Source organism: Oryzias latipes, chromosome 3, assembly GCF_053564925.1.
Source record: "Oryzias latipes strain Hd-rR chromosome 3, Olatipes_Hd-rR_3.1".
NCBI classification, from domain to species: Eukaryota; Metazoa; Chordata; class Actinopteri; order Beloniformes; family Adrianichthyidae; genus Oryzias; species Oryzias latipes.
In genome coordinates, this window is record NC_136239.1 from 25,961,522 (window position 1) to 25,986,612 (window position 25,091).

A 25,091-nucleotide genomic window follows, 5' to 3' on the forward strand; every position below is an offset into this window, starting at 1 on the left:
ACAGATGAGCTAAAATTAGATCATTTCATATCATTTCCCAAACTTGGAAACATCTGGTGGATACCTTTCTCTCTGGCTTCCCTTCTCCTCTTCTCCTCCAGGTCCAGTTTACTGACAGGCCTCCGGTGCTGCTGCAGAAACTCATCGTAGATCAGCATTGCCTCAGACCCCATCCCTGCAGAAGATACCTGCCCCACTGATGTTCCAGGGATTATTCCAAGTCCTAAACCATGCCTACTGTGCCCTGGATGACCCTGGAAGTTCTTCAGTCCAGCACCACCTTTGATGGGACCTTCCATCTCGTACTGGCTCGACAGTGACAGTGAGGCCCTCTGTTGGCTTAGAAAAGTCTGGGTGGATTTCTCTAGATCGGCAAGGAAAGTGCTAGGCTCCGGCAGGCCTGGAGGACCTCTAAGAGGAGGATATTTCTCCACTTCTCTCCGTTGGGCTCCATCTTCATATTTGGAGGGCCCCGGGGGCATCAAACTGAGCTCATAGTGTCCCATCCCTGAGGGCTCGTGGTTCCTTCTGGACTCTGTAGCGGTTTCAATGAGAGACGCCGGGTTCCAGAGCGTTGTAGGGGGCGGTGGGTGTTGATCGCGTGGTGGCTGGCTAGGTTTTGGTGAGATGAGTGGTGGAGGGGCACCTAAGTGAGGGTGAATTTCCCTGCTTCCTTGTTCATGGTGATTTGGTATAGATCTGCAAACGTAACATTAAGAATGAAAAATCTGTTAGATGCAGAGAACATCACTAGTTCTTTTCCAAAATAAAAGCCCTTGTTAAAAAGACAGTGTTCATGCCGGGCCTCGTTTTAGCCATGTCAGGGTGTCTGTGCTCAACTCCGTTATCAAGCCTTGACAGAGTTGCCCTCAGCAGAGCGAGGATGTGGCCAAGACGCACACTGTCCTCCAGATACACCGGCTGGTTTTTGATCTTGTTAGTGAGGCTCACACACATACACTCACATGGAGGAGAGCACTACACTGAGGAAAGAGGCCAGCAGAAATGACACTTGGCCAGAGAAGAAAAAATATTATAGTTGTATGGAGAGAGGAATGGATTTCAAACAGATAGAAAGATAGGGAAAAAAATAATCCAAAACAGGATGACAGACTTGGAAAAAAAGTTGAAGTTCTGGAGAAAAAAATGTAGTAAACTGAAAGAAAGAAAAAAGAAACAGGTGATGGAAACTTTATCTACTATTTCTTAGTAAGACTACTCATGGTGCATGGAGTGTTAAATTATCCATGCCTTCTGTTTGTGTTTTTATGCGTTTGAATAAGTACGTGTGTGTCTTATCTGCAATCTGTAGCCTGTGAGCTGTGATTATGTGATTATACTGTAGAGAGACTGATAGCAGATGTGTGTACACCTCCTGTCCTTCCATATGAACCACAACTTTTGCAACACACACTGGAAGGCACAAAGCTGTGCACAGCAACAATGGAAGGTGGGTGGTGGCTTATGCTGCGCATGGCTCAAAGGATTAGTAGAGAATTAGCCTTTGTGTATGTTATGGACACACTTGCTGGTTTGAATCCACTTCCTGGTCCTATAAGCTCAATCACTACCCAGACATGGCTGCCTTTTTTCTGTCAGAAGACAGAAACACCACAGAAATAACATAACTGTCTAAAAAAATCTCTGAAAATATTAAACAACACATGAATAATTCCATCATAGCTATCAATTATTGAAGTCAAAATGAAAAGAATGGGTGTTTGTTCTAGTTCATCTAATTTAGCTTTAGTGGGGTCAGCTCACCTATGACCATCTGTCCTGTGATCTGGTACGTCAGCTGGCCGACCCAGGTCCAGATGCTGCTCCAGAACCTGCTGGCGAAATTCAGACACCTGGTACTGACGGTCTTCTTTCTCCTGCCGCAACTTCCGTTGCCGTGCCAACCACCTCTCCTCTTCATTGGCCCTCTGAGCGATCATTGAGGCAGAGAGACCTGTGGCTACAGAGCCCGGCCCCAGGTAGAGGCTGTGGCCTGAAATCAGACTTGGAACAGGGTGGTGTGGGGGGACTATCGAGGAGTGGATTCCAGGAGGGACCGGTTTGGGAGCTGGAAGAGCGGGCTCTTTGGTTTTATCTGGAGGGAAAGAAATGGACAGACCAGTCAGGGATGGCTTACAACCATGGCTCATTTTGTTTATCCCAAAGAATTATTAAAAAGTGCAAAACCACAGGATTTGTGCAAGTTGTGACATTTTGTTCGTAAGACTTTAGCTAATTTGATTTTAGCTTAACTTCAGAGATGGACCATAACCCACAATCATTGATCTATTGTCTTTTAAAGATAAATTGCTTTTCTCCATGTACTGCATGTGTTTTGTCTGTGTGGTTCTTACTTGCATGTTACACAAAATTCAGTAGATAATGAATATGACTTTAATAAGCTATCTTTACAACAGGCATGTGTCGTGCATTCAAGAGCACACTGAATGCGGGTTCTTGAACACGCTTTCAGCATATGGTGTTCACACAAGTCTGTCGCTACCTGATACAAACACATGTACCTACATTTGAAAGAAGCTTGGAACGAAATGTCAAAGCAGTGCAACAAAACACATTTATTTCTCTGTCATGAACAGTTGGTACTTTTGTATTTTGAAAAGTACGCTACCCATACGTCACTACCAAATCAGTCCCTGATTGATCAACGTCCAACCGGTTTAACTTTCAATGAACGTTCAATGGACGCACGTTTTGTACGTAGACCCCAAGCCGAAAGAGAAGAGCGAGGGATGTTGCATTCTGGACCTTGCTTTTTCTATAGACTTTTTATTAGAAATGGTCGATTGAACACGTGGTGTGGTGCCAAGGGTGGTGTAAACGTAGCATAAGATTTACTTCTACCAGACCTCTTGTTCTGGTTGTTTAGTGCAGTACCAACTTAAAACTCTAAAGCAATCAAACCACTTGAATGTTTATTTCCTGACTTGAACAGAATAAATGCTTAGGCAGAACTGTTTGACCAGCAGCTACATAAAGCTCGTGTTTTTTTCATATGACAATCCATAGTGACTTAATTAGTAAGTGCTGTTTCAGCTTTTGGTGAGGTACAGTGTTTATAAGGAGGAAGATAATCAGCCAGGGGGAGTTCGGAGAGTTCATGGACACATACCAGCCCGATTAGGAGTTAGTCTCTCAGGCTTGGTTCGTTCTTCCTGTGCCCTCATGGCGTGGAGCTCTGTAAGATAGTGGTTATCCATGGCTTTGGACGCCTGCAGCTCCTTCTCCCTCAGTGCCCTCTCTTTTTGCCTCTCCATTTCCTTTTCCCTTTCCCTCTCCCTCTCTCGTTCTTTCTCACGCTCCCGCTCTCGCTGGCGCTCCCTTTCCCTCTCCAACTCCTTCTCCCGTTCTCTTTCCCGCTCTCGCTCTCTCTCCCGCTCCTTCTCCCGCTCTGCCTCGCGCTCCCGCTCTTTTTCTCGCTCGCGCTCCCTGTCACGCTGCCGCAGCTCATCTTCCAGCTGAAGCCTGAAAAACAAAGCGGACAAAGAGACAAAAGGAGGTGTTGGTGAAAAAGGACACACATCTAAGAAGTAAAGAACGTGGGACACCTTACCTCTCTGACTGCAGTGCTGATAGGGAAGGGTGTGTGAAGTCTCCAGGGTAGCGCACTCCTGACAGGTGCATGTGAACAGCAGAGGGGTGTATGGGAGGTAATGCTCCCCCTGCTGGCAGTTGATAGAAGGGTGACCTCAAAGCAGAAAGGCAGAACGGGTCATCCATCCTGGGAAATCGGTACAAAAAAAAGAAAAGAGGAGAAAGTCAGTCTTCCCATGCGACATAGCAGAATTCACTCCCATTATCTAGAGTCCCTCCATCTCTCAAAGAAGTGGCATCACCAGTTCCTCCCTTTTAAGGATGTAACCATGTCTGTCAGCTTGCCTGAATAATGACAACAGCTCGGAGGAGACAGTTGTGTGTCTTCGGTATTTGTGTGAGACATCCACTGCCAAGCCCCTCATTAAATCCATTACAGGGCAGTGTGTGTGATGGATGCTGCAGTCCTAAGATCTTGCTTCGCTGACAGAGAAGGAGTGTGCAGCCTCTGTGACAACCCAAACTGAGCAGGGTTACTTTTCACACATGCACACAGATATCTGCACTTTTGTGCATTATAACTCTGAGTCTACATGAAAGCCTTTCATTTTCATTATCCCACATGTTTTTATGATCTCCCACCATGCTTTACCTCAATGGAGAATTAACAGCAACATTTTTAAACAAGCACTTTTTGAAGACACATTTCAATATAAAAGAGATTCCAAAACATTATTTATGATTTCCCTCAGCTTTTGTCAGCAAGGCTCAGACTTTTGCACTGTTGCACAATGTTTTTTTCAAAAAGAGTCAAAAGGCTACTAAAAGCCAAATAAAACCACAAATGGATGTTCAGAGCATCATTAAAGAAGTTGATAGATGTGAATGGCATTAGCACAGACTTTGTGAAGAAACAATAATATCGGATACATTTTTAATAGACCGCTTAAAAGCTTTTTGACATTTCTGACCCAGATACTTTAAAAAACAAAAACATTCTGCACATGTATAATTCAGGACCTAAATCTTAGGTCATGTTAGAAAGAGCAATGCCAGTGTTTCATTAACCTGCATCTCCGTTTCTGTCAGGTCTTTCTTCATAAACATCTTAGATAAAGATTTGAAACATGGTGCTTTACTTGCAAAAATAATTTTATCAAGTTCATTTTTTTTTAACCTGTGAATTTTGCTTCCATAAATTATCCCCTAAAATCTGCAGACTGCAATGACTGCAGTCCAAACAGAGGCCCCCAAAAAGCAGATTACCTGTATGGTGTGAAGGAAGGGTGGGGCAGGTAGCTGGGGTGGTAGTAGGCGGCTGCAGCGGCTGCCGTTGCAGGGTCCAGACCCAAGGGCAGAGATGGCATCCTGAGGGCATCCTCAGTTGTGGCATAAGGCCTGAAACCCCGCAAGTACTCTTCTGGCAGAGGACCAGGAGGCACTGCATTGGGCAACTGTCTGGGCAGGCTGAAGGGATAGAAGGAGACGAGGCACAAACCATTACAAGTGCTGGGAGGTTGATTTGCTGCCATGTCAGAACTGCAAGATGCATCGGTCTCCACAAAGAGATCAAATTATTCCTGACACTTATCAACAAGAATAATGTGAGCTGTTGGTGCTCATTCCAGTAAGCTTGATGTCCATATGAATTATTGATCATAGCATCAAAGTGGGCATTAAATCTCATCTGAAAACGTGACAAATTTACAAAGCCGCAGAATACAGCAGAAAGGCATTTGACTTACTTGAGGGGCTGGAACCGGGAATCCTGCATGACGGCACCAGGGGTGAGGCCGAAAGCATAGGGGTTTCCCAGGAGGTGAGCAGGGACCGAGGGACCACCTTTCTCCTGGGAGATGGACCCCTCTGCACCAAGACGTTCCCTGCTAGCCCCACGAGGTCCTGAGTCAGCCTGGAGGAAGATAGAGGGAGTCTTAGTCATTGTTTGTGAGAACCTATGACTAGTACAGTTGTCATGGCTCTTGGATCCAATCCTTTGAGAGGGAGACAGAAGAAAGAAGGGGCCGTTTGTAACGTGGCAGCCTCTGTTCCTAACATGGGCACTTCTAGACATTTCTTTTTTTTTTGCAAAAGCAGACACCTTAACATTTTTTTTAAAGAAAATGGAAGCAGACAGCTCTGAGCCACAGTTTCTCCACTAATTGTAAACATGAGGTGACATCAGTATGATCAATAAGGATGTGGTAACTGTTTACAGAAGCAGTCCTTCTAAAGGCAATTAGTTTCATCTTGGCATACACGTGCCTGTGATTATTACACAACATCAACAGAAAAAGCAAGGTCCAAAATGCAACATCCCTCGCTCTTCTCTTTCAGCTTCTTCCCTCTACTCTTTCACTTCCATCCTTCTTTTGGCAGCGAGCTTGGTCTCACTTATCCAGTCCCTCAACACTCAGCAGACACACACACACACACCGTCAGAGCTACAAAAGACATCTCATTTTGGGAGGCGTAGCGTATTTACACAGCTTTGGTTTTCCTCTGCCTACAACTGCAGTTGAAGCCCAGACGATTTTACCATATCTTAGTTTGTACAAAATGTTTATGGAGGGCTACGCCTTCAAGGAGAATTTTCACGAGAAAAAAAAAAAAAAAATCAAGATTTTGTCCAATTAAATACTGTGCTTTTTTGTTTATAACATGTTCTTGTGGCATTTTTTTGACGATGGAGGACATACATAAGAGAAAATTCAGATCAAAATTGCATTTCTAAGTATTTCTTTTTTAGAAAAAATGCTATTCAGAAAAGCTTGTAGGTGTGATGAAGAAGTTACAGTCGGCAGGCCACAAGCTCTCTGCTCTGCTCTATTCTGATGCAACAACTTGTAGACAAGTAGATCCATGTACCTCCTCATTTTCGTCATCCGAGCTGGTGTCTGGCTCAAAACTGTACGGCTGGATTGCTCAGATATTAATCGCCATTTTTGTTGCACCGGTAATGTTAGGGTGGGGTTATGAAGGAGTGTAAGCTAGCAGGAGAGCGTGTAAACAGATGGTTGACGGGAAGTGGAGACCAGAGATTAATTTCTAATGAACCACTGCCTCTCTGCAGAAACTATGTCCTAGAAAATGACACCATTTTTAAATTTTGTGCTAAAAAAGGCATAATTATAATTAAAAGATCATTAGGAACAGTTTTAAAATAGATAAAAAGAGGAGCGAAGGGAGACTTTAAGCTAAGTTTTACTTTAAATTGTCAAGCAAACAAATATAATGGAGAGTAGTAGAATTCAAGTCGATAAGTATAAAGACCAGGTATAAAAATGGAGATGAAGCCACGAAGACAAAGTTCCCAACCCACTAAATTAACCTCTGGGCTCCCTGGTAAGAGAAGGAGACCTTCCAGCAGTGCTGCCTCCTCCCTCACTGCTGCATCTGATAAACCAAATCCCATTTACTGAGCTATTACCTCCTCATCCTGCTCCACAGCCATTGACCCGGGTTGACACTGATGTGCCAACATCCCATCTAATGTTCAGACTCCTCACATCACCCTTGCTTTAAAACCCACTTCACACTTCCCAGTCTTCTAATGTTACTGGTCGCTCCTTCCGCTTCACTAAACACTGCAACACTTTATTCCATCAGACTCAAACGTCCTCATTCTGAAGCTTTATGATCATAGTGAAACAGTGGATCCTCCCAACGACAGTAACCAACTGGAGCAGAACTCAAATCACAAACAGAATTGAATCTTCATATAACTGCACTTTCATCCTTCAATCTTCTTCTCCAGGCATCTGATTTTTATGCATCATTACATGTTCAGACATAAAAAATAACCTCTGATACTTTTCTATTATAAATGAACCATTTTGTTTATCATAAACGTAAAATCTTAAAGAATATGACATTGAATGGCAAGAGTGGGTCAGCAAGTCTCACCATAGATGGCGTAATTGTCTCCATGCTGCAATTAAGGCTCTTTTTTTATTTAAATATTAAAAAGAAAAAGATGTGAGAGGTGAGACAAGTTCAACTGCTGATAACAGAAGTTGTGACAGCTCATTGTATTTCCTAAAGAGCCTGAACTTTAAGAGTTGATGTTCACTTGTCGACTCGGTCAACTTGTAATTAATTTTCATTAAACTCTGTGAAGGCTGATTAATAACATCCTCTTAAAGGTCATTAAAACATCGTCTTAGGCCTTATTCTACTTTGTGCCTTTTAACTCGGGTAAGTATTTGTCAGACCTTGTATTATCTGGCATCACCCTGCAGCTATTCAAGACAGGTAAAATATGGCTGTGTACAAAATACAAAGAGGAGTCAGCGGTCATTCACACAGCCATATTATCAGTAAATATCACCAAGATGGTTAATACTATGTTCAGTCATGATTTTCATCTGGATCTTATGACAATGAATGTCTTTAGTAAGTGAAAGGTCAGAATTACAAATTTGGGATTCTGAGTAGCAGGGAGGTGACTCAAAACACTGAATAAGCAGAAGTGTTTGTATCTAAACAGACACTACAGTGTGAAAAACACTATGGAATTCCTATTTATGTATGAACAGTGGCATATATTTTCAGATCTAATTATGGAGCCCGATAGTAGAATGGGTAAAAGTATAAAAACATGGTAAATAATATCATAGTTTATGGTTTCGGCTGTAAAGCAGTTACTAAAATTGGTACAAATTCAATTATTAGAATTACCGTTATTATTATATTACAGAATTTGAACTAAAAGGACATTTTTAGAGAATGCCTTTCAAAAGAAAACTAAACACTCGCAACACTGAAAGGTTGTTGCGACATATTTTCCATGGAGAGCCTCGCTTTTACAATTTAGCCAATGGAACTATTTAAATCACCTTTATATGTAAAATGTATTATGCTAAATGAAAGTAAAGAAATGTCCAAAACTACCCATAAGTGCAGTGAGTTTACAGCTCAAGTAAGATTCTAAGAAAAATTGTAACCTTCATTACTATAAGACAGGTGCCTCACTCACCTGCATAGATACAACTACATATTGGATTTTGACTCACTAGACACACTTATTTATCAGCAGTCTGACATATGGCCCCCTTTCAAATCCAAGCACTCCAGCTCAAAGACGCGTCCATTAACAACCCTCTAAGTCAGGCCACTGTAACCCTCAGTGAGGGTGGGAGACCCAGTGCATTGTAGAGTGCTCATTTAGGCCTCTCAGATGGAGCCATGAATCCAAATTGCCAATTATAGAGCAATTAGAGGCAGCAGCAGGAGCAGACTCCTGCAGTCATTAAAGCAAAATGCCAACGCACCAAGGCCTCCCTTTCTGACAGCCCATCACCTCTACATGTACTCATATCTACACATCCATATACTACATTCTCCTATCTCAGTCAGGGAAACACTGCAATGTCTTTCAAAAATAATATATAAAATAATGCATAATAAACCAATTTAAATGAAAATGTGTTCAAACCAGTACAGCAGATGTGGGCACACATTTCAGAATGACCAACACTTCCGTTTCACCACTGCTCTTTTTTAAGACTTTGACACAAAAAGAGGAGATGCGATGACGCCTGCTGTAATGACGCATCGTCCTCTTCTCCCACCCTCAAACTGCTCATCCTTGCCTCTTGTTGCTATCAAAGCACTTAGCGTCCTCATTCTCTGGCAGGGTGGCCCCGAGCTGCATGTGGGGCTATGACAAAACCCAGTGACCTGACCTCTCCCATTTAAGCTTGACCTAAGCTACCACCCCCCACCTCATGCACACATACACTGAGAAAAAAAGAACACACACACACACAATGCAAGAGAACAGGCAGCACCGTCTGAAAGGGAGGCAGAGAGAGGCAACTATGCCAAAGGCATGACGACAACAATCTCAGAAAGCCTCCGACACATCTGGCTGACCCCTGACCTGCAGAGGGGTCGCTTTGTAAAAGCTGTAGATAGAGTAAGGCTGAAGTGAGTTTGCAGAAAAGAGGACAATATGCTGAAATCTACCAAATATTAATGGCAGACTGACCTCTTCACCCACTCTTTACGAAAACCCTTCTGCCAGTCTGTCTCTAGGGAACCGTCAGTGTCCCTGCGAGTTTCCTCATGTTGCCAAGTGCTGTCCATAACCAAGCACTTGGCCTCAACCATTAGCCCCAAGCCCAGATAAGGAAGCTTAAAGCAAGGCCATAATCTATAATCCACTTCTTATCAAAGCAAGCAGCTCTCCCACTTTCCCTCTCCTTACTGCATAACCTAGCTGAGGTATTGGGCTGTTGCATTTAACTGCTTCGTAGGTAAAAGATGAGGACAAAAAGGGGGTGTTGGGAGACTGAAGAGCAGTAGAGACTGATCCAAAAGCTGACTGAGTGGGGGCCTAGAATGGCACAGATGTTAGGAGCTGTTAAAGCCACTGTAATGTCCCAATGGCAGCTGGTATTAAGATGCCAATGTATGAAGCCAATTAGTGAGCAGGTGGAAGACACACTCTTAGATCTGCCAGCTTCATCTAAAATATGAAAGTAAAACTATCAGTAAGTGCAGGGAAATTACAAAATCAATAAATGCCTCATGACCCAGCCAATAAACTGGGTTCATCTATAGGAGAGTTCATATGGAATAAGCAAAGTGAGGACAAGGGAATGGAAAATTACAACTAGCAGTAGAGTACACATTCAAGGTCTGATAAAAAAAGAAAAAAGAAACGGGTATTAAATAGGATTTTACCTGGCGCCCCTCGTTTCTCCACAGGCCGTTGCTAGTCTTTGTTGGAGCAATAGTGACTACAGGCGGGGTGTTTGGCACACTGTGGACCACTGGGGGAACCAGGACCGTTCCTGGACCAAGGGGGCCCCTCTTGGGTGTACTGACTGGAGAACTGTGATTGGTGGCCGGGGAAGAAACTGGAGATGACTCACTACTGATGGAAGATGCAGCTGAAAAGAAAAAGAAAAACAACTATTGAGACAAATGGAAACAAAGTGCATTAAGTATAAATGAAGATATTGCTTTTCCTTTACAAATAAAGACAAATAAAAGCATGTGCATTCGGTAGATTTTTTTTATATCAAGGTGTTTGTTGTTTTGCTGCCTCAAACACAAACAGCTAGATGGATGACCTTAGGCCCTTATTATAAAGTGACAGTGTTCAGGATGAGCAGCCCTGAGAGCCACACAGCCTTGGCACGTACAGACACACATGATGATAACACACCACTTGAATGTGAACAGTAATCCTATATGTATATGGAGCGCTTACAGCCATGCACTCAACTCCCCCCTCCAACACATGTGCATGCACAGCAGGTGGCGGATAGCTAGGGCCCAATGAGTCGCTCTGTTTTGCTGTGGCTGAGCCACATTATCAAAACCCTCCAGGGACACCCCATGGCAGTGTCATGGTCTGGTCACATGCTTCACTTTTAACACATCTTGTTTTATTTCTCTGTAGTTCCAGAGCTCTTACATAGCTAGATAAATAATAAAAATAAAAATAAAAACATAAAATAGCATTATGTAAATACATTTGTAAATACAATTTACAAAAAAATGATTGTTTCTTGATCTTAAGATAAGGAAAATCTGAAATATCAGGCTCTTCTCAGGTCTACTTCAATACTGATTACCACCGTCAGGAAGAGAGGGGGGGGGGGAAGTGTCATCTACTCAACAATTTTTTTTTGTTGGACATGGTTTCCATGGCAACATAACCTAACAGACAGTGTAAGATGAAAAGAGTTCAGGCATGGTTCATTCAGTCATTTTACATTGGAAATTTTGAGCACCACCCACAACAAATGATCTGAAGTATTTATTAACATGAAGGCAACTTAAAATTCCAAAATGTCAAATGTTGGCGGACGGGCAGAGGAAACGTGATGACGGCCTCCGTGAGGCGAGATGTGAAAATGAAAAAAACAGAGTAGAGTGATTGGTAATAAGAATTAAAAAAAAAAAACTGTCAGTGATGGTGCAAAAGAGGTGTTAGGTGAGAGCACAGATGGAATAAAAAAGGAGAGCAGCGATAAGGGGTGCAGATGGGCGAATGGTGGATGGGGGGCAGGGTGAGGTGGTAGCAGTCATATCTTGTCTGCACAATGGCAATTAGTGGCCTAATCCTCCCCCCTCACCTCAGAGAGCCATTACTCTCCCCTGCAAGACTAGGCCAATCAATAGCAGCCCACTCAGCCTGGGGAATAGAGGTACTCTTAATACAGCTCTACTGTCACAGCCTATTCACTCACGACACACACATCACACACACACACACAAACACAACATCATGCGAACGCAAGGAGGTGGAACAAATAAAGCAGGAAGAAGGAGGAGGAGGAGGTGGTAGGGAAAGATCATAGTGATGTTCAACTGCTAAGCAACAGCCCTGTACTGCTACTGCCCCCCCCCCCCCCCCCATTCCCACCCCCTACAGACATCTCCTCCTCTTCCATGTACAGGCAGAGCACACCAGAAAAGAGGCAGGGCAGACTAAATAATTAAGACAGCAGGAAGAGAAGCAGTGAGGGTAGGAAAGAAATAAAACAGACAAAAGCCATCTACCAACAGCTCCCTCCCCTTCCAACAGCATGGAGAATCTGTGTACACCTCTGAGCATCCTTCCTCAGTGGGCAAACACATTATCCAGACACAAAAACACAAACTGCTTTTATCTATTTTCTGATCCCGCACACCTCTATTACAACACCACAGGTACTCTTCGTCTCGTCAACTCCTCTCTTAATGTATTTTCTTTCAAATGCAATGTAATTACTATTATAAGTTCAGTTTATTCTTAATTTTGTAGTCATTTTTTAAAATCTGTTGATGTATCTATTTTTTTTTATTTGAAGGCCCACTCCAATGAAAATCGTGTTTTTAACAAGTTCTTGTAGCATTTTTCTCATGATGGAGAAAATAAATAAAGACAATTCAGAATAAAACAGAGTATTTCTTTATGTAATTTGTTGTAAATAAGGAGCAGACGAAAAACTGCCTTGGAAAAAAAAACAGAAGTGATGTAGGTGCTCCAGTTGGCAGGCCACAAGCTCCCTGCTCTGCTCCCTTCCAATGCATCCACTTGTTGACAAATAGATCCATGTACATCTTTGTTTTCCAAAAGCAGAACCTGAACTTGTCAACTTTTGACCTTCACTTCATTAGCAGCACCAATCATCACTGCTGTATTGACGGGTACATGTGTGTTTTGGTAAAAGCACGAGGTTGAGAAGAGAATTCAGACAAGGTCAAATGAACAGAGAATAAAGTGCCATGAAATGGCAAAAAAAGAAAGAAAGAAAATAAAAGAAACAACTGTGTATAAGTCTGAAGCTAGATGTGATGAATGGGAAGTTCTTCTCTCCATCGCCTCCTTTATTAGCAGTCCCACTCTCCAGGACTGCCTTCATGCTTGATCACTCAAGCTAAGCCACACACACACAAAATGCCCAAGCCTGTGGCCAAAAGCTCAGGCTAAAGGTCTCTGCACAGGATACACCTTTTACTTTAGCTACTGATCCAATGAAAACTCCAGTCAGTGGTCACAAGTCATCTGTGCCCCCCACCCCAATAAAAAGACAACCACACAATAAATATATTTGTGTTGCCAAGTGGCCCCTCCTAATTCATCACCACCGCCATCACTGATGTCGAAACAGTCAAACACACGGCTCGCCTTGCCATGCAGAGGCTGCTCATCTGCTCACTGCCAACACACCCCACCCCGCCCCACACGTCCTCCTCCACCCTTCTCCCTCCCAGCATGCATTACAAAAACATCAGCACTTAATTAAACAGTCCATTTCACACCTGGTGTGCATAGCAGTGCCCAGCCAGCCCTGCATCCATATGCCACCCCATCAGCACAAGCCTCAACACGTGCACTTAATACACCAACACACCAATGCAGATAAACAGTGCACACACCTGCTACTACAGTCTTGGCCATGCACTGACAACACAACACAAAGCCTGTAATCTGCATCACTGAATTGGGGGAGGGGAAGGAGGCACACACACACACACACACACACACACACACACACAGTTTGTGTTGCAGTGCCAGCGAGAGGAGAAAAAAAAAAGAAGGCACAAGATGGCGGATGGAATAAGAGGAGCAGCACTGCTCCTGCTAACTGTACAAACTGTACATAATTGTGACTGATGAGAGCCATGAGAGGTGTACGGCTGTGGTCCACACAAAAACAGAAGGGAAACACCAATGAGCTTGTTTGTGAGCGTTTCAGGGACAGTTACTGCCTTAAGGGTTTTGCCTGTGAGACACACACACATGCACAGACACACAGACACACGCCAAGCGCAGAAAGGCTATGTAAGCTCCAGGCAGGTTCCAGATGGAGGGGTCGCAGACACAGTGGCCTGCTGTCCCAGCATGCTCTGGGCTCCCAGAAACAAGCCAAGCCTCCGGCCACACACGTACTTTCAAACACACAATCTGACCAACACCCCTGGTTTTAGCAGTTCTACTAATTACTTCCCATGCTTCTTTTAGTCAGCTAGTTAAGCTGGTTTCATCTGCTCCAAATATCTTTATTCTGCCTGCTTTGTTTATCCTTCCAGGTAGTAGTTACGCTTGGTTTCAGCCCAGTTATGAAACTCTTGTCGTGTTTATGTGTCAAGGAGTCAGTGACAAAGAAACTCACTGGAAATGATTGAACCCAGATCTCCTAATTACGGAGTTATTAGCAGGTTTTATCTGTTAGAAATGGCATGTTTGTGCGTTTTCTTACACAACAGTTGGCACTGCAGTGTGTCCTTTATGCTGCTGTGATTCTCATTATCCATCACTTCCCCTCCACAGCGCAGCACTCAGTAAACAGACCTATTCATTATACTTGCCACAGACAAGTGACGATGTACATATGCACGTGTGTGTATGAGCATGTGGGAGTGCGTATAAACAGCAGTCCTGCTCGGGGTCTTAAATCAGTTTGGGCCAGCAATACCAAAAACTCAAAACAAACTAATTCCTCGTGACCTTAAGGACATGACTCATCTCATATATGCCGTCTTATTCACTAGAGGCAGAAACCTGAGGGTGAGAAGGAGACGGAGAGGTTGAGTCAAAAGATAATGAAAGGATAGCAGGCTGCAGCATGCAAAGAAATCACAAGGCTCATATGGTTGCAAAGACAACTGTTTGTATGTGTGTGGGGATTGGGTGTGTTTCTTGTCTTTTTTTTTTGGGGGGGGGCGGGGGCTTGCAGTCAGACCTAAGCTAAGGGGGCCTCATGACTCTGTCCACCCTGGAGCTCATGCTCTTAACATTGGTGGTTGCATCCTGCCGTATGCCTAAGGACTGACTCACCAACACGCCACTACCGACTTCAACCAGAAGGAACAGTCAGAGGGACCTAAAAGAAATAACACTCTCCTTTCTCTGCTTCTAACCTATAAGAAGAGGCAGTTTCATCAGGCGAGATCTGCACGGTGTATAACAGGAGGAAAAAAGCTGATTCTGTATTGATTCACAAATACACCAACGTGTGTGTTCTGAGTGCGTTACTTAGATAGGGGATATGTAACTGAGATAATGCAAAACATAAAAAAGTAAAAGCACATTTTTTTGTTTATGAGAGGATCATGAATTTACTGCAAACAAGTAAATATGTTTGTCTTTTTGTACTTGGGTAGTACGTTTGTTAAACTCCCACTGAAAACCAGCTTGAAAGGGATCCGGCTTCAGGAGTCAGAACAGATAAAGGGAGAAAGGACTCAAGGGGAGGAGAGGAAATGTTTGGCATGAATACTCCTTCGATGAAGGTAATAAATCATCTATAGGGTTCTGGGTCTCACACTGCTGTAGGCTAGAGAGCAAGGTGTCCAGGGACCATCTGATTTAAAAGGCCAAACAAGAGACAAGACAGCTGGGGTAGCTGGGCCTCTATGGAGCCGGGGCAGAGTCACAAAATGACCTTACATACACACAAATGTTGGACTAACTAAAGGCGCTGTCTACAGACAACCACTCACCACTTCAGATCATGAATTTTGAAAGAAAAATAACAATAATATGTTAGTAATGCTGTAATAATTAAGATGACACACACAATTTGATAGTGGGGGAACATTTTCATCCATTTGCTAGAGACATTTGCAATTCTCAACACCTTGACAACTTTGCCCTATAACTAAATAAAATAAACAATTAAAAAAAATGAACAAAAGTAAAGAAAAATGTCAAAAACTTCCATTATATTAAAGGGGTAATTTTCTCTTGATAGGTCAGTGTTAGGCGCTGTTTTCAAACAAACAAGCCTTCACGAAATTGTCAAGTAAAAATACTTGAATAAATAGATTTAAAAAGCTACAAATATCTAAGACAAAAATTTCCTGGAAAACTATTCTTCTAGAGTTATTTAAAACACTTGAAAAAAAATCTTAATTATTTAAACAAGAATGCATCAAAATGTTGTTCAATATTTTTGTTAGTTATTTGTATTTTTGCATTCATTTTTATAAGTCAAACTCTGTTCCTTTTGCACATACATCTTTATATTGGGTCTTTCAATGATTAAAATGTAATTTTATTTTAAATAAGGAACATTAGATGTTTGAAATATACAAGTAGGTTGTAACCTACTGAATGTTCTGCGTAATTTATTCCACGCAGGCACAGGATAAAGCTTTATGAGATGAGAAGGCTACTGACAAGGAGGTATGAAACTGCAGAGTTAATATATGAACACTTACAAGCACATGCAATTAAGTATTCAGGGACATGGGCTCAGATCAGCCTAGGTTTCTCTTTGTCAAAGCCGAAGCCGCAGTAAACACAACTAATACAATATTCTCTCAGTCATCATGGTAGTATTGCCTTTTTAAAGTCTGAAAAACTTTAGATTTTCGTTTAACAAATGAATTCTATTCCTTCTGCATGTCTGTGTCTTCCAACTGAGCATTTCCACATAAACCAAAAATGAATGAATTTTCAATTTTGTAAAGAGGACAGCGGTTCGCTTATTTGGTTCGAATCGTCGATACTTGTTCAGTTCCTGCTTAAGCCCACCGACTGGGGGGGCAAAAAGAGCTGGCAGTGAATGAAAGGCTCGAGAATTCCTTTTGTAAAAGGAGCCAAACCACTGTGATAAACAAACAACTGATTGAAACTTGATATCAGAATCAGAGCAGAAGATTGTCATTACTCTGACCAAAAATGGAATATGGTTTCATTTGGAAATATTTACACTTTAGTCGTAGTTTTTTTTTCTTCCCCCCACCGGTGGCAAAGTAATGCCAATTCAACAGTTTTACAGCCTCTTTCTTTTTCTGGTGATGACATGACACTGTCAGGTGCCCTATGGTTCCCTAAAAGGCTGCTGGCAACATAGTGTACAGACATGTAAATAATTCCTGTAGAATTGTTATCAAGAAAACATTTCTGAGTTTTTTGCATGTTACACTACTTTGCCACAACTGGGCAACATTATCTAGCACATTTATTTCCACCATGTTCTTAAACAAACATGACCGTTTGAAAACCTTTAAAAAGAAAATAAACGGATTCCTAAATGTTCAAACACCTTCCTGTGCTTCAACACGCACTATGTATGACAGCCAAAAACAACTCCTGAAAAATACAAACCGTACACACTCAGTTTACTGAGTCTTGGTAGCATTTAGCATAAACTCAAACAGCAAAGTAACAAATGGTGAAACACCTAACACTGCACATCAGTACATCTTCCAGCAACTTTTAAAAAGCCATTCACCTCACAGTACCTATGGTAAACAATGTATTGTGGAGGCAAATTTGGGCTAAAAGCACTGAAGGACATCAAGTAACCAACCAAAGTCAGACCAAAGGAAGAACAGGAAAACCTCTCGCCTCACAGCAAGAAGGCCCTGGTTCAAATGCTGACTTTTTGTGTGGATTTCGCAGGTTCTCCTACGGTAAGCATCGGTTTTCTCCAGCTTCCTCCCACAGACCAAAATAAACATACTTCATAGGCTAATACGTAACCCTAAATTATCTCTAGGTGTGAATGTGAGTGTTTGTTTGGTGTTTGCCTCTCTGTGCTTCCTGTGGTAGGCAAACTGTCCAGGGTGTACCCAACTTCAACCAACAGCAGAGAGGTAAGCTCCAAGATCCCTTTGACCCCAATAAGGCGGGTTCAGAAAATAGACAGACGGCTGGTATATTTACCTTAAAAACTTCAGAAACGTGTTTTTTGGATGTTTAGAACATTTTTACAAATAGAAAATTGTGACATTTCCTTTTTAATGTCAAAATTCTAAAGATTTACTGAGTATTGGTACAGGAGCAACCTTAGCCTTGAGCTACCAGATATTCAAAACAAAGACTGCAGAAAGGCAAGCAAATGTGTATTTGTTGCTGATGGTAGTTCAACGATTCTTTCTATAGCACATCATGTTTTATTGTATCAAACCAGAAATGATGCAGATGATGCTTACAAACTTTAAGTGTCAAACAATAAATGCAGCATTACCTCGAGGTTCTTCGGCCTGTTTTGCCAGTTTACGTAGAGCTGCAGCAAATCCAGAGTGGGCTGACTGGGTGGCTGGGCTTCCATTTGCTACGATGGAGCCGTTCAGAGGGGATGGAGTTAGGGGGCTGACCGTTGCCGTGGTACGTGTGGCCGTGGAGATCATTCCTAATGATGGTGACTTTGGCTCATGGCTCATGCCTAAAAGTACAAAAAAAGTGGGAAGAATAAGTATGTTAAAATAAAAACTAATCGTAAAACAAAGTACTATGAAAGTGCCGTTAATATCAGAGAAGCTACAATGACTTTACCACATAAAACTTTGCAAACTGTCAAAACAAACAGCTAAAAAGGCACATTTCCTAACACAAAGGGCAGACTGGGATGTTGGCTATCTGTTTGTGACAGCTGGGAGGAATGGTATAGATTGGTAGTTGTATAGCTTAGGGTCAAAGGTGAGAGGTTAGGAGGGCAGGTCACCCTTCTTTCGCTTGAAGAACTTTAGTGGCAAGCATTTTTGCCAGAGGTCCATGACAAGAGTTATACAACAACTCTAGGAGCACGCTCCAAAATCAACCAGGAGTTCAGCCTTGGTATTTTATGACACAAAAGGATGAAAATGTGTTTCAAAAAATGCCAGCTCAGACAATTAAACACTGTTGTTTACTTTGAAGGTTTAATTCTAAGTCTGTTCCAAGCTTTGTGGTGGGTCAAGGGGTGCGGAGGGCTGGGACTGCTGTCCTTTCGCTTGTGTGTGTGTGTTGTAAAGCGAACCATGCCAACAGCCCCTCTGTCAGTGGAATCTCTAAATGCCGGCGTGGAGTCCGATAACGCTGCATGCTCAAGCAGAACACACAACAGGGGTGGCCTGGAGGACAAGTGTTATTTTAGAGTCACTCAGCTTCTGGGAGCAAGAATTATTGACACCAAAACACCAACATCGCTAGGGATTATTCTAAATGGTTTTTAGTTGTGCATTTAAAGTACAATTCAACACCTATGACAAAGAAGAAAAAACTGCCAATAAGACTTGCTCACTACAAAACACCACAATTAGATAAGTAGGAGTTATATCTGGGTTTACCACAGAGACTGAGAGAGCTATAAAAAGATCAGGTTCCCTCCTGACAGGAAAGCAAAGCTGTTGAGTGTCTGTTTGAGTGGACACACACAGTGGCAGGTCAGGCATGAAAGGGTGAATAGCATTCCCAACACCTCTTGAGTTGTCCAGCCTGTAACCTCCCAGTTACCCAGTGCACTCTGGATGAACCCAGCAAACAATTAATAATGAAATCAACAGTGATGTCTGTCTAAGCAGCAGACACAGGACCTCTGAAAGAGTGGCAACCAAGCGGTGAAAAACAAACCAACAAAGTCCAGCCGCTGTGCAATATTTTAACTTTATCATTGTATTAAGTCATACAACATTGTAAAAGACACAGACAATAAACTTCGGAAGAAGCCAAATCATTACAGAATTCACAACATTTTAATGTTAGAAATGTAGTCAAGTTACACAACTGAAAGGAAAGACAAATACATGCATTTAAAGCCCCACCAGTGGCCTGTGAATCACTGACAGAAACTGAAATGGTCCTTACTGCACAAAGAACTGGAAATGCCTGGAGCCCCCACGGCTGGGTCTTCATGTTAAGCCCATCCCAGCACACACCGTCAGCTACCGACAGGACACATACCATCTTCCCGCACTCTGTCTGTCTCCTCTTACCCATCCGCCCTCGGTCTCTCAGCAAGCCTGCCTTCCTTCCTCTCGTACCACAGCTCACAAAGACCGTTTAGAGCTTATCTAACAAAGCAACACCACACATGCTGCCTATCGCGCCCCTCTTCGCTTGAGCTCTCCCTCTAAGTGAGAAAACAGAAATTCTTGGGCTAGCAGCTGCTGTGTTGTCACATGACCTCATCCTTGCTTTCCCTCCCTCCTCACACTTTCCCTCACTCCTCCTCCTCTCTCAACCTATAATTCCTTAGCCATTTGTAGATAACAGACACAGGCATGCATGCCCTGCCAAGGCAAACGAGAGGAGGGGGAGGGGAGGGGATGAGAGTGAAGGAGGGAGAACAGGGCAGGGTGCTCATTCGGTCAGCACATTTGACCCTATTGCTGAGGAGCGTACAACTGGGTGTTGTTTGAAGCACATGCAGGTGTGTGTTTGTGTGTGTGACGGCAGGTAGGCAGTGTTAAACAAAGACAGTTAAGAGTAAGATAAACATGTCTTGGCTTGTGTGAAGCTCAATGGCTTTGGTAAAGAAACCTTGAGTGTTAGACCTCCTTTTTAATTAAAACCATAATCGTCGGTTGACTTCAATATGTTGAAATGAATGAGCTATCCTGTTACAGTAAAGTTCCACTCCGATCATCTTTTGATCTATTGTCAAAGCGTTCCCGGTGGTCTTTCAATTGTGATTATGCCATTTTTAGGCAAAATCATAAACCAGTCTTGTTTTCTAGGACATAGTTACTGCAGAGTGACAGTAGTTAGGCACAGACAAGGAAAACAAAGTCGTAGGTGAATCTTTTTGTGTGCAAGTGGATGCTTTGGAATGGAGCGGAGCAGGGAGCTTGTGGCCTGTAACTACAAGCTTTTTCAAATGGCATTTCTTCATCCACTCCAGATTCACCACGAGTTGAATGAAGAGATACTCAGAAACGCAATTTTAATCTTCATTTTCTTTACATACAAAAACATGTTAAAAACAGCAAAAACAAAACTTTCATTGGAGTGGGTCTTCAAATATGTATCAAGCTAATGCTTCTTAAAAGTAGCCTGCATTCAAAACAGGAAGATACACATAAAGTAAAGAAACTCTCAAAGACTCACAACTTACAGTTGCGTGGCATTGTTATCTGGGTGGAGAAGATGACGTGTGATTGTGGTTGACGCTCCTGGGCTCAGGAAAACGGTAAAACTGTGTGGGTTTGACTTCCCCCTCTGTCAATCCTAACGTCACTAAAGGGGTGTGAATGAGTTGTTTCTTTAGTCATTTCCTCCTTCTGTCACTTGATACTTTCCTCAGAACGTTAAAGCGGCAAATGAGTGAGAGCGTTGACAGGGAAAGGAGCCATTTTCAGATTGAAACCACATGGGGCCAGTATTGTGCAACAGGCCACCTCTAGAAAGGGCTCAGGTGTGTTCCTGAGGCCATGAGCTGTCTCCTTTGAAAATAAATAGCACTGTCACACTCGTTGGAGCCAGTTTCTCTCTTCCGTCTCATTCCTGTGCAACAGGATAAAAACAACCCAACCGGTTTCTGAGACCTGTGCTGACGTCATTTATCTGAAGAAGCTTGCATTACATGGTCACACCAACAGACCGCATCATGGCAAGGCAGACACACGGGCAGCCAGTGGTTACCAACAGTTTTCCACAAATGTTTGCTTAATCAACTGTGCGTTTTCTCTTAGTCAGTAGAAAGGGCAAAGCTATAACTAATGGAGAACACTTTCAACCTCAGCTTCAAGGTTTGTCTTGGTTCAAGTCTAGCTTTATTGGCCCTTGTTTCTCTACTAATTTATAAAATAAAGCTTTAAAGTTATATTTTGGGGTGAACAAAACTACTTAAGAAACTGTTGGAAGTTACAACAAAAGATGATCAAAGATAGCACTTTACGAGTAACTATAAACTATATAGTCTAAGCAACTTGTGAGGAGTAATGTTCTGTGAATTTCCAGATAAGTGAGCCTGCCTCCACATCTTAAAATGACTCTGTTTATGGCTCAGTATCATTACTGTTTTCTAAACATCCAGCAGGTGGCATTATATTACAGTCAATCCGGAAAATCTAAGTGAAATGGAAAATGTCCCAGCACTTAAATGCTGAAAAATATAAAGTATATAAATTGTCATAAATGTATAATTGCTCACTTTATAAAAGCTAAGGCCCAATCTTCAACAAAAAATAGACTAATTAAAGTAGACATTATTTTAAAAAAATGCATTATTATTATTAATTATATTGTAATGTAAGAAGACCTTTTTCCTAATATTTACCATTGCAGATTTTACACACTAAATTTCCTGGTGTAACTGATACTTTAAATTCTGTTACACCCCAAAGGAAAACAAAACACAAAAAAGTATGTGGTATACAACATATACACAAACATTAGCGAGTGGTTGTGCACACACACACACACACACATCCACACACACTGAGAACAGATTGACTGCTCAATGGCATACAATAAATACATAGTTTTAACACCCAGCTGGGAGAAAAGCTGATTGCTTACTCTCATAGTCAAACAAACACACCAACTGCCACACAGAAACACACAGTTCCACCCTTTTGCTAGCTGGAATGCAGATCAAGCACGCGCACACACAGAGGCACACACACGCTGAGTAAATCCTCTTGGCTCCTGTATGCCCTGGTCACTGGAGAGATAACGCAGAGCCAGCTGTGTCGAGTGGTTAATCTTTAACCAGGAAAGGATTTGCCTATCAGCTTGTTAAAACTAGCAGTGCAGTGCTCCTGACCCATCTACCTGATCCAGTCGCTGTGGCTTGATCAGGTCCAGCTCAGTATGAACGGCAGCTGTCTCCAATGTGTCTCTACAAACCAAAAAGATAACTCCTTCTGTCTTATTACTTGGAAGCAGGTCTGCCCTCTTTGAACAAAATGAATGTCTGAGATAAACCCATTAAGTTTTTAACACAATTTTGTTGTTTTACTCTACTCTTACATCCCTGTAAATGCTTTACAATAAAATAGCATTATGCCTCTTTTATGATGGAATTGCAGCTCTATTGAGTCATTTAAAAACAGGAAGAAACATATTTGCTCCAAAAAAGTATTATCCTTCTGGTAAAAGGGCCCGCTTAAGAAATTTACAGTTATTGTTTTGTTCTTTGGGAAAGTTTCTCCCTTTTAAGATGATAAAATGTGAGAGTTTCAAATGTATTTTGATAACAAACAGAGAAATATTAATAGTTTACCAAAGATGTGCTGCAAAATATCACATCACAGGCGAAAGGTGAAGCAAAAAGTTCAGGATGAAGGAACATAAGGACAAAAAGAGAGGAAATTAAAAATATTGCTTTCTTCTAAAACTTCAATAAAGAAAAAATAGAGATGAATCAGATAATGCAAGAAATGTCTACTATTTATTAACTAAATCTCAGAAGGTACTGACAAATAAAAGGGTTTCTTTTTTCTTTTGTTGGATCTTTGTGTGATTTCCTGAACATCATCTCATATTTGCTGAAATTTCATTTTTCACACAGCCTCAAATATAAATCCAATAAGTGCTCAGAATAGTTTTAGACATCTGTTTTGCATGTAAAACCATAACATTATTGTCACATCAAAAGGAGGTCACTGTAAAGCAGCTGATTCGATCCTGGAGGTTAAATGCCTCCGGAAAAACATATTTCACCATTAAATTATTTCAAAACAGCCAATCAGATACAAAGAGTTGAAAACACCAATGAGAAAAATGCTCGTTGACACGAATACTAAAAGTTGATTATCAACCATGTATACATATCCTAGTTATTTCACTCTTGAACAAACATTAGATAACAAACAGATATTAGTGGGAGCTCAGCAGGATAAAGTTGCTCTGGTAGTTCTAGGTTTGTTTGACTTTTGAAATGAGATATCAGCCTATGTTACCCTCATACAATATTCTAATAGCTGCACTTTTTAACAGGCAATCACACAACTGAGTTCCTTCACTTTTCATTCCAAAGACAATACTCCATTATCAAAGAAATCCTGAATTTACAGCACTATTTCTCTGTAGAAGATGTAAGAAATGTAGTATAGGCAGACAAAGACGGGTGATAGTGTCAGTGTTTTGGGATGTTGATCAACCAATAAGAGGAGAGTTTCATTAGTTGCGGATCTTTTGCAGAAAACACTTTGACATTTCTTCTGACCTGGTTCTGAATGTGTATAAACACAGTCGTCTGTGCCAAAAGAAGAGCCGTCAAAGGCTCCTCTTGTACATGTGGGAGTGCATTCGTGCGCTCACACATTAATCATCCCTCACCTCCTACTTGTCTTACTCTCACCCCTACCTGGATGACGGCATCTTGCAACAAATGCATAACATTTGTATAAAGACCGTCCAGACTTCCCCGCTTCTCCTTTTCAGTACTCCATTACACAGGCATATACACTGAGATTTAAATATATGTGCAGGCAAATAAAAACACTTGCATGCACACACAAAGCTGATGTGACTTCTTCTCTCCCTGCTAAATCCTGCTCACCCAACTCAACAGTGTCATTTCCTCTTTCAGTTAATTACATATCAGCTGTTGCACAGCTTGCTAGGGTTGTGGTTGCTTGTGTGTATTCATGTCATCGTTGGAGTGTGCGGTTGTACTCCGAGACACCAGTGTGGGTGTATAACAGAACTGTCTGGTTACACCTCACAACACTGCTTAGAAATAATGAACACAGACATGAAGAGACGGGTATTAAACCGCACAAATACACATAAAAACACCGGCTGTCTGTGTTCCTTGCCCTTTGTGGTCCACGCTCTAGAGTCAACCTTGTGCCTCCATGGCCGTGCCCTCTATAGCTTTCTTCTGAGAGGGACTGATCGCTGCCTCTTTCCTGGTGAGAGGCCAAATTTCTGCCGGGACCCAGCTGTTCCAGAGAGAAAGTAGGCAGCAGATCAGCTCTGATTCGTCATTATTACTCCTAACATCACCATGTCCTGCAGAGGTCCTTTTTAAATCAGCCTCACCCGCAATAGGGAGACAAAGGTGGAAAAGGTTCTTCAGAGAGGGAGGAAGATAGAACAGGTGCGAGAGATTTTCAACATGTGAACTCAACAAAGGAAGACCTGCCCTAGAACCTGCACCTGTGATGCTCTTGAGTACACGTTATGCCACATAAACGGTATAAAAGACACACACAATACACACCAATAAAGAAAACAGCCCACATGTCAAACAGCCCAAACAGATTGTATCTTCTGCACTGAAGCTCTCTGAGTGACTTTTTGTTCATGTTACGTATTTTGGTGTCTATCTACGCTCTCGTTCTAACTCAGTTTTATCTCTTCCCGCAATCTTCACCACGACACGAGGCAACTTTGTTTTTAAATTGATCCAGTAAAAGCAATACACGAA

General features: G+C 42.1%; 1 protein-coding gene across 6 annotated transcripts in view; it reads right to left on the reverse strand.

Moving 5' to 3' along the window:
• gse1b (Gse1 coiled-coil protein b) overlaps positions 1-25,091 on the reverse strand; it is a 167,833-nt gene that overhangs the window by 6,883 nt on the left and 135,859 nt on the right. For 4 of the 6 annotated variants that reach the window (XM_011491852.4, XM_011491844.4, XM_078944534.1 and 1 more), the window contains 8 exons: positions 17,979-18,176; positions 10,243-10,451; positions 5,298-5,464; positions 4,819-5,019; positions 3,572-3,739; positions 3,131-3,483; positions 1,765-2,095; positions 65-699 (listed from right to left, as the gene is read on the reverse strand). In XM_011491852.4, the coding sequence (XP_011490154.1) occupies positions 65-699; positions 1,765-2,095; positions 3,131-3,483; positions 3,572-3,739; positions 4,819-5,019; positions 5,298-5,464; positions 10,243-10,451; positions 17,979-18,176 (2,262 nt within the window). Of the gene's footprint in view, positions 1-64; positions 700-1,764; positions 2,096-3,130; positions 3,484-3,571; positions 3,740-4,818; positions 5,020-5,297; positions 5,465-10,242; positions 10,452-17,978; positions 18,177-19,704; positions 19,848-20,825; positions 20,866-25,091 lie in introns of those variants that run through there. The other 2 variants (XM_078944532.1, XM_011491863.4) reach the window with 2 other exon arrangements.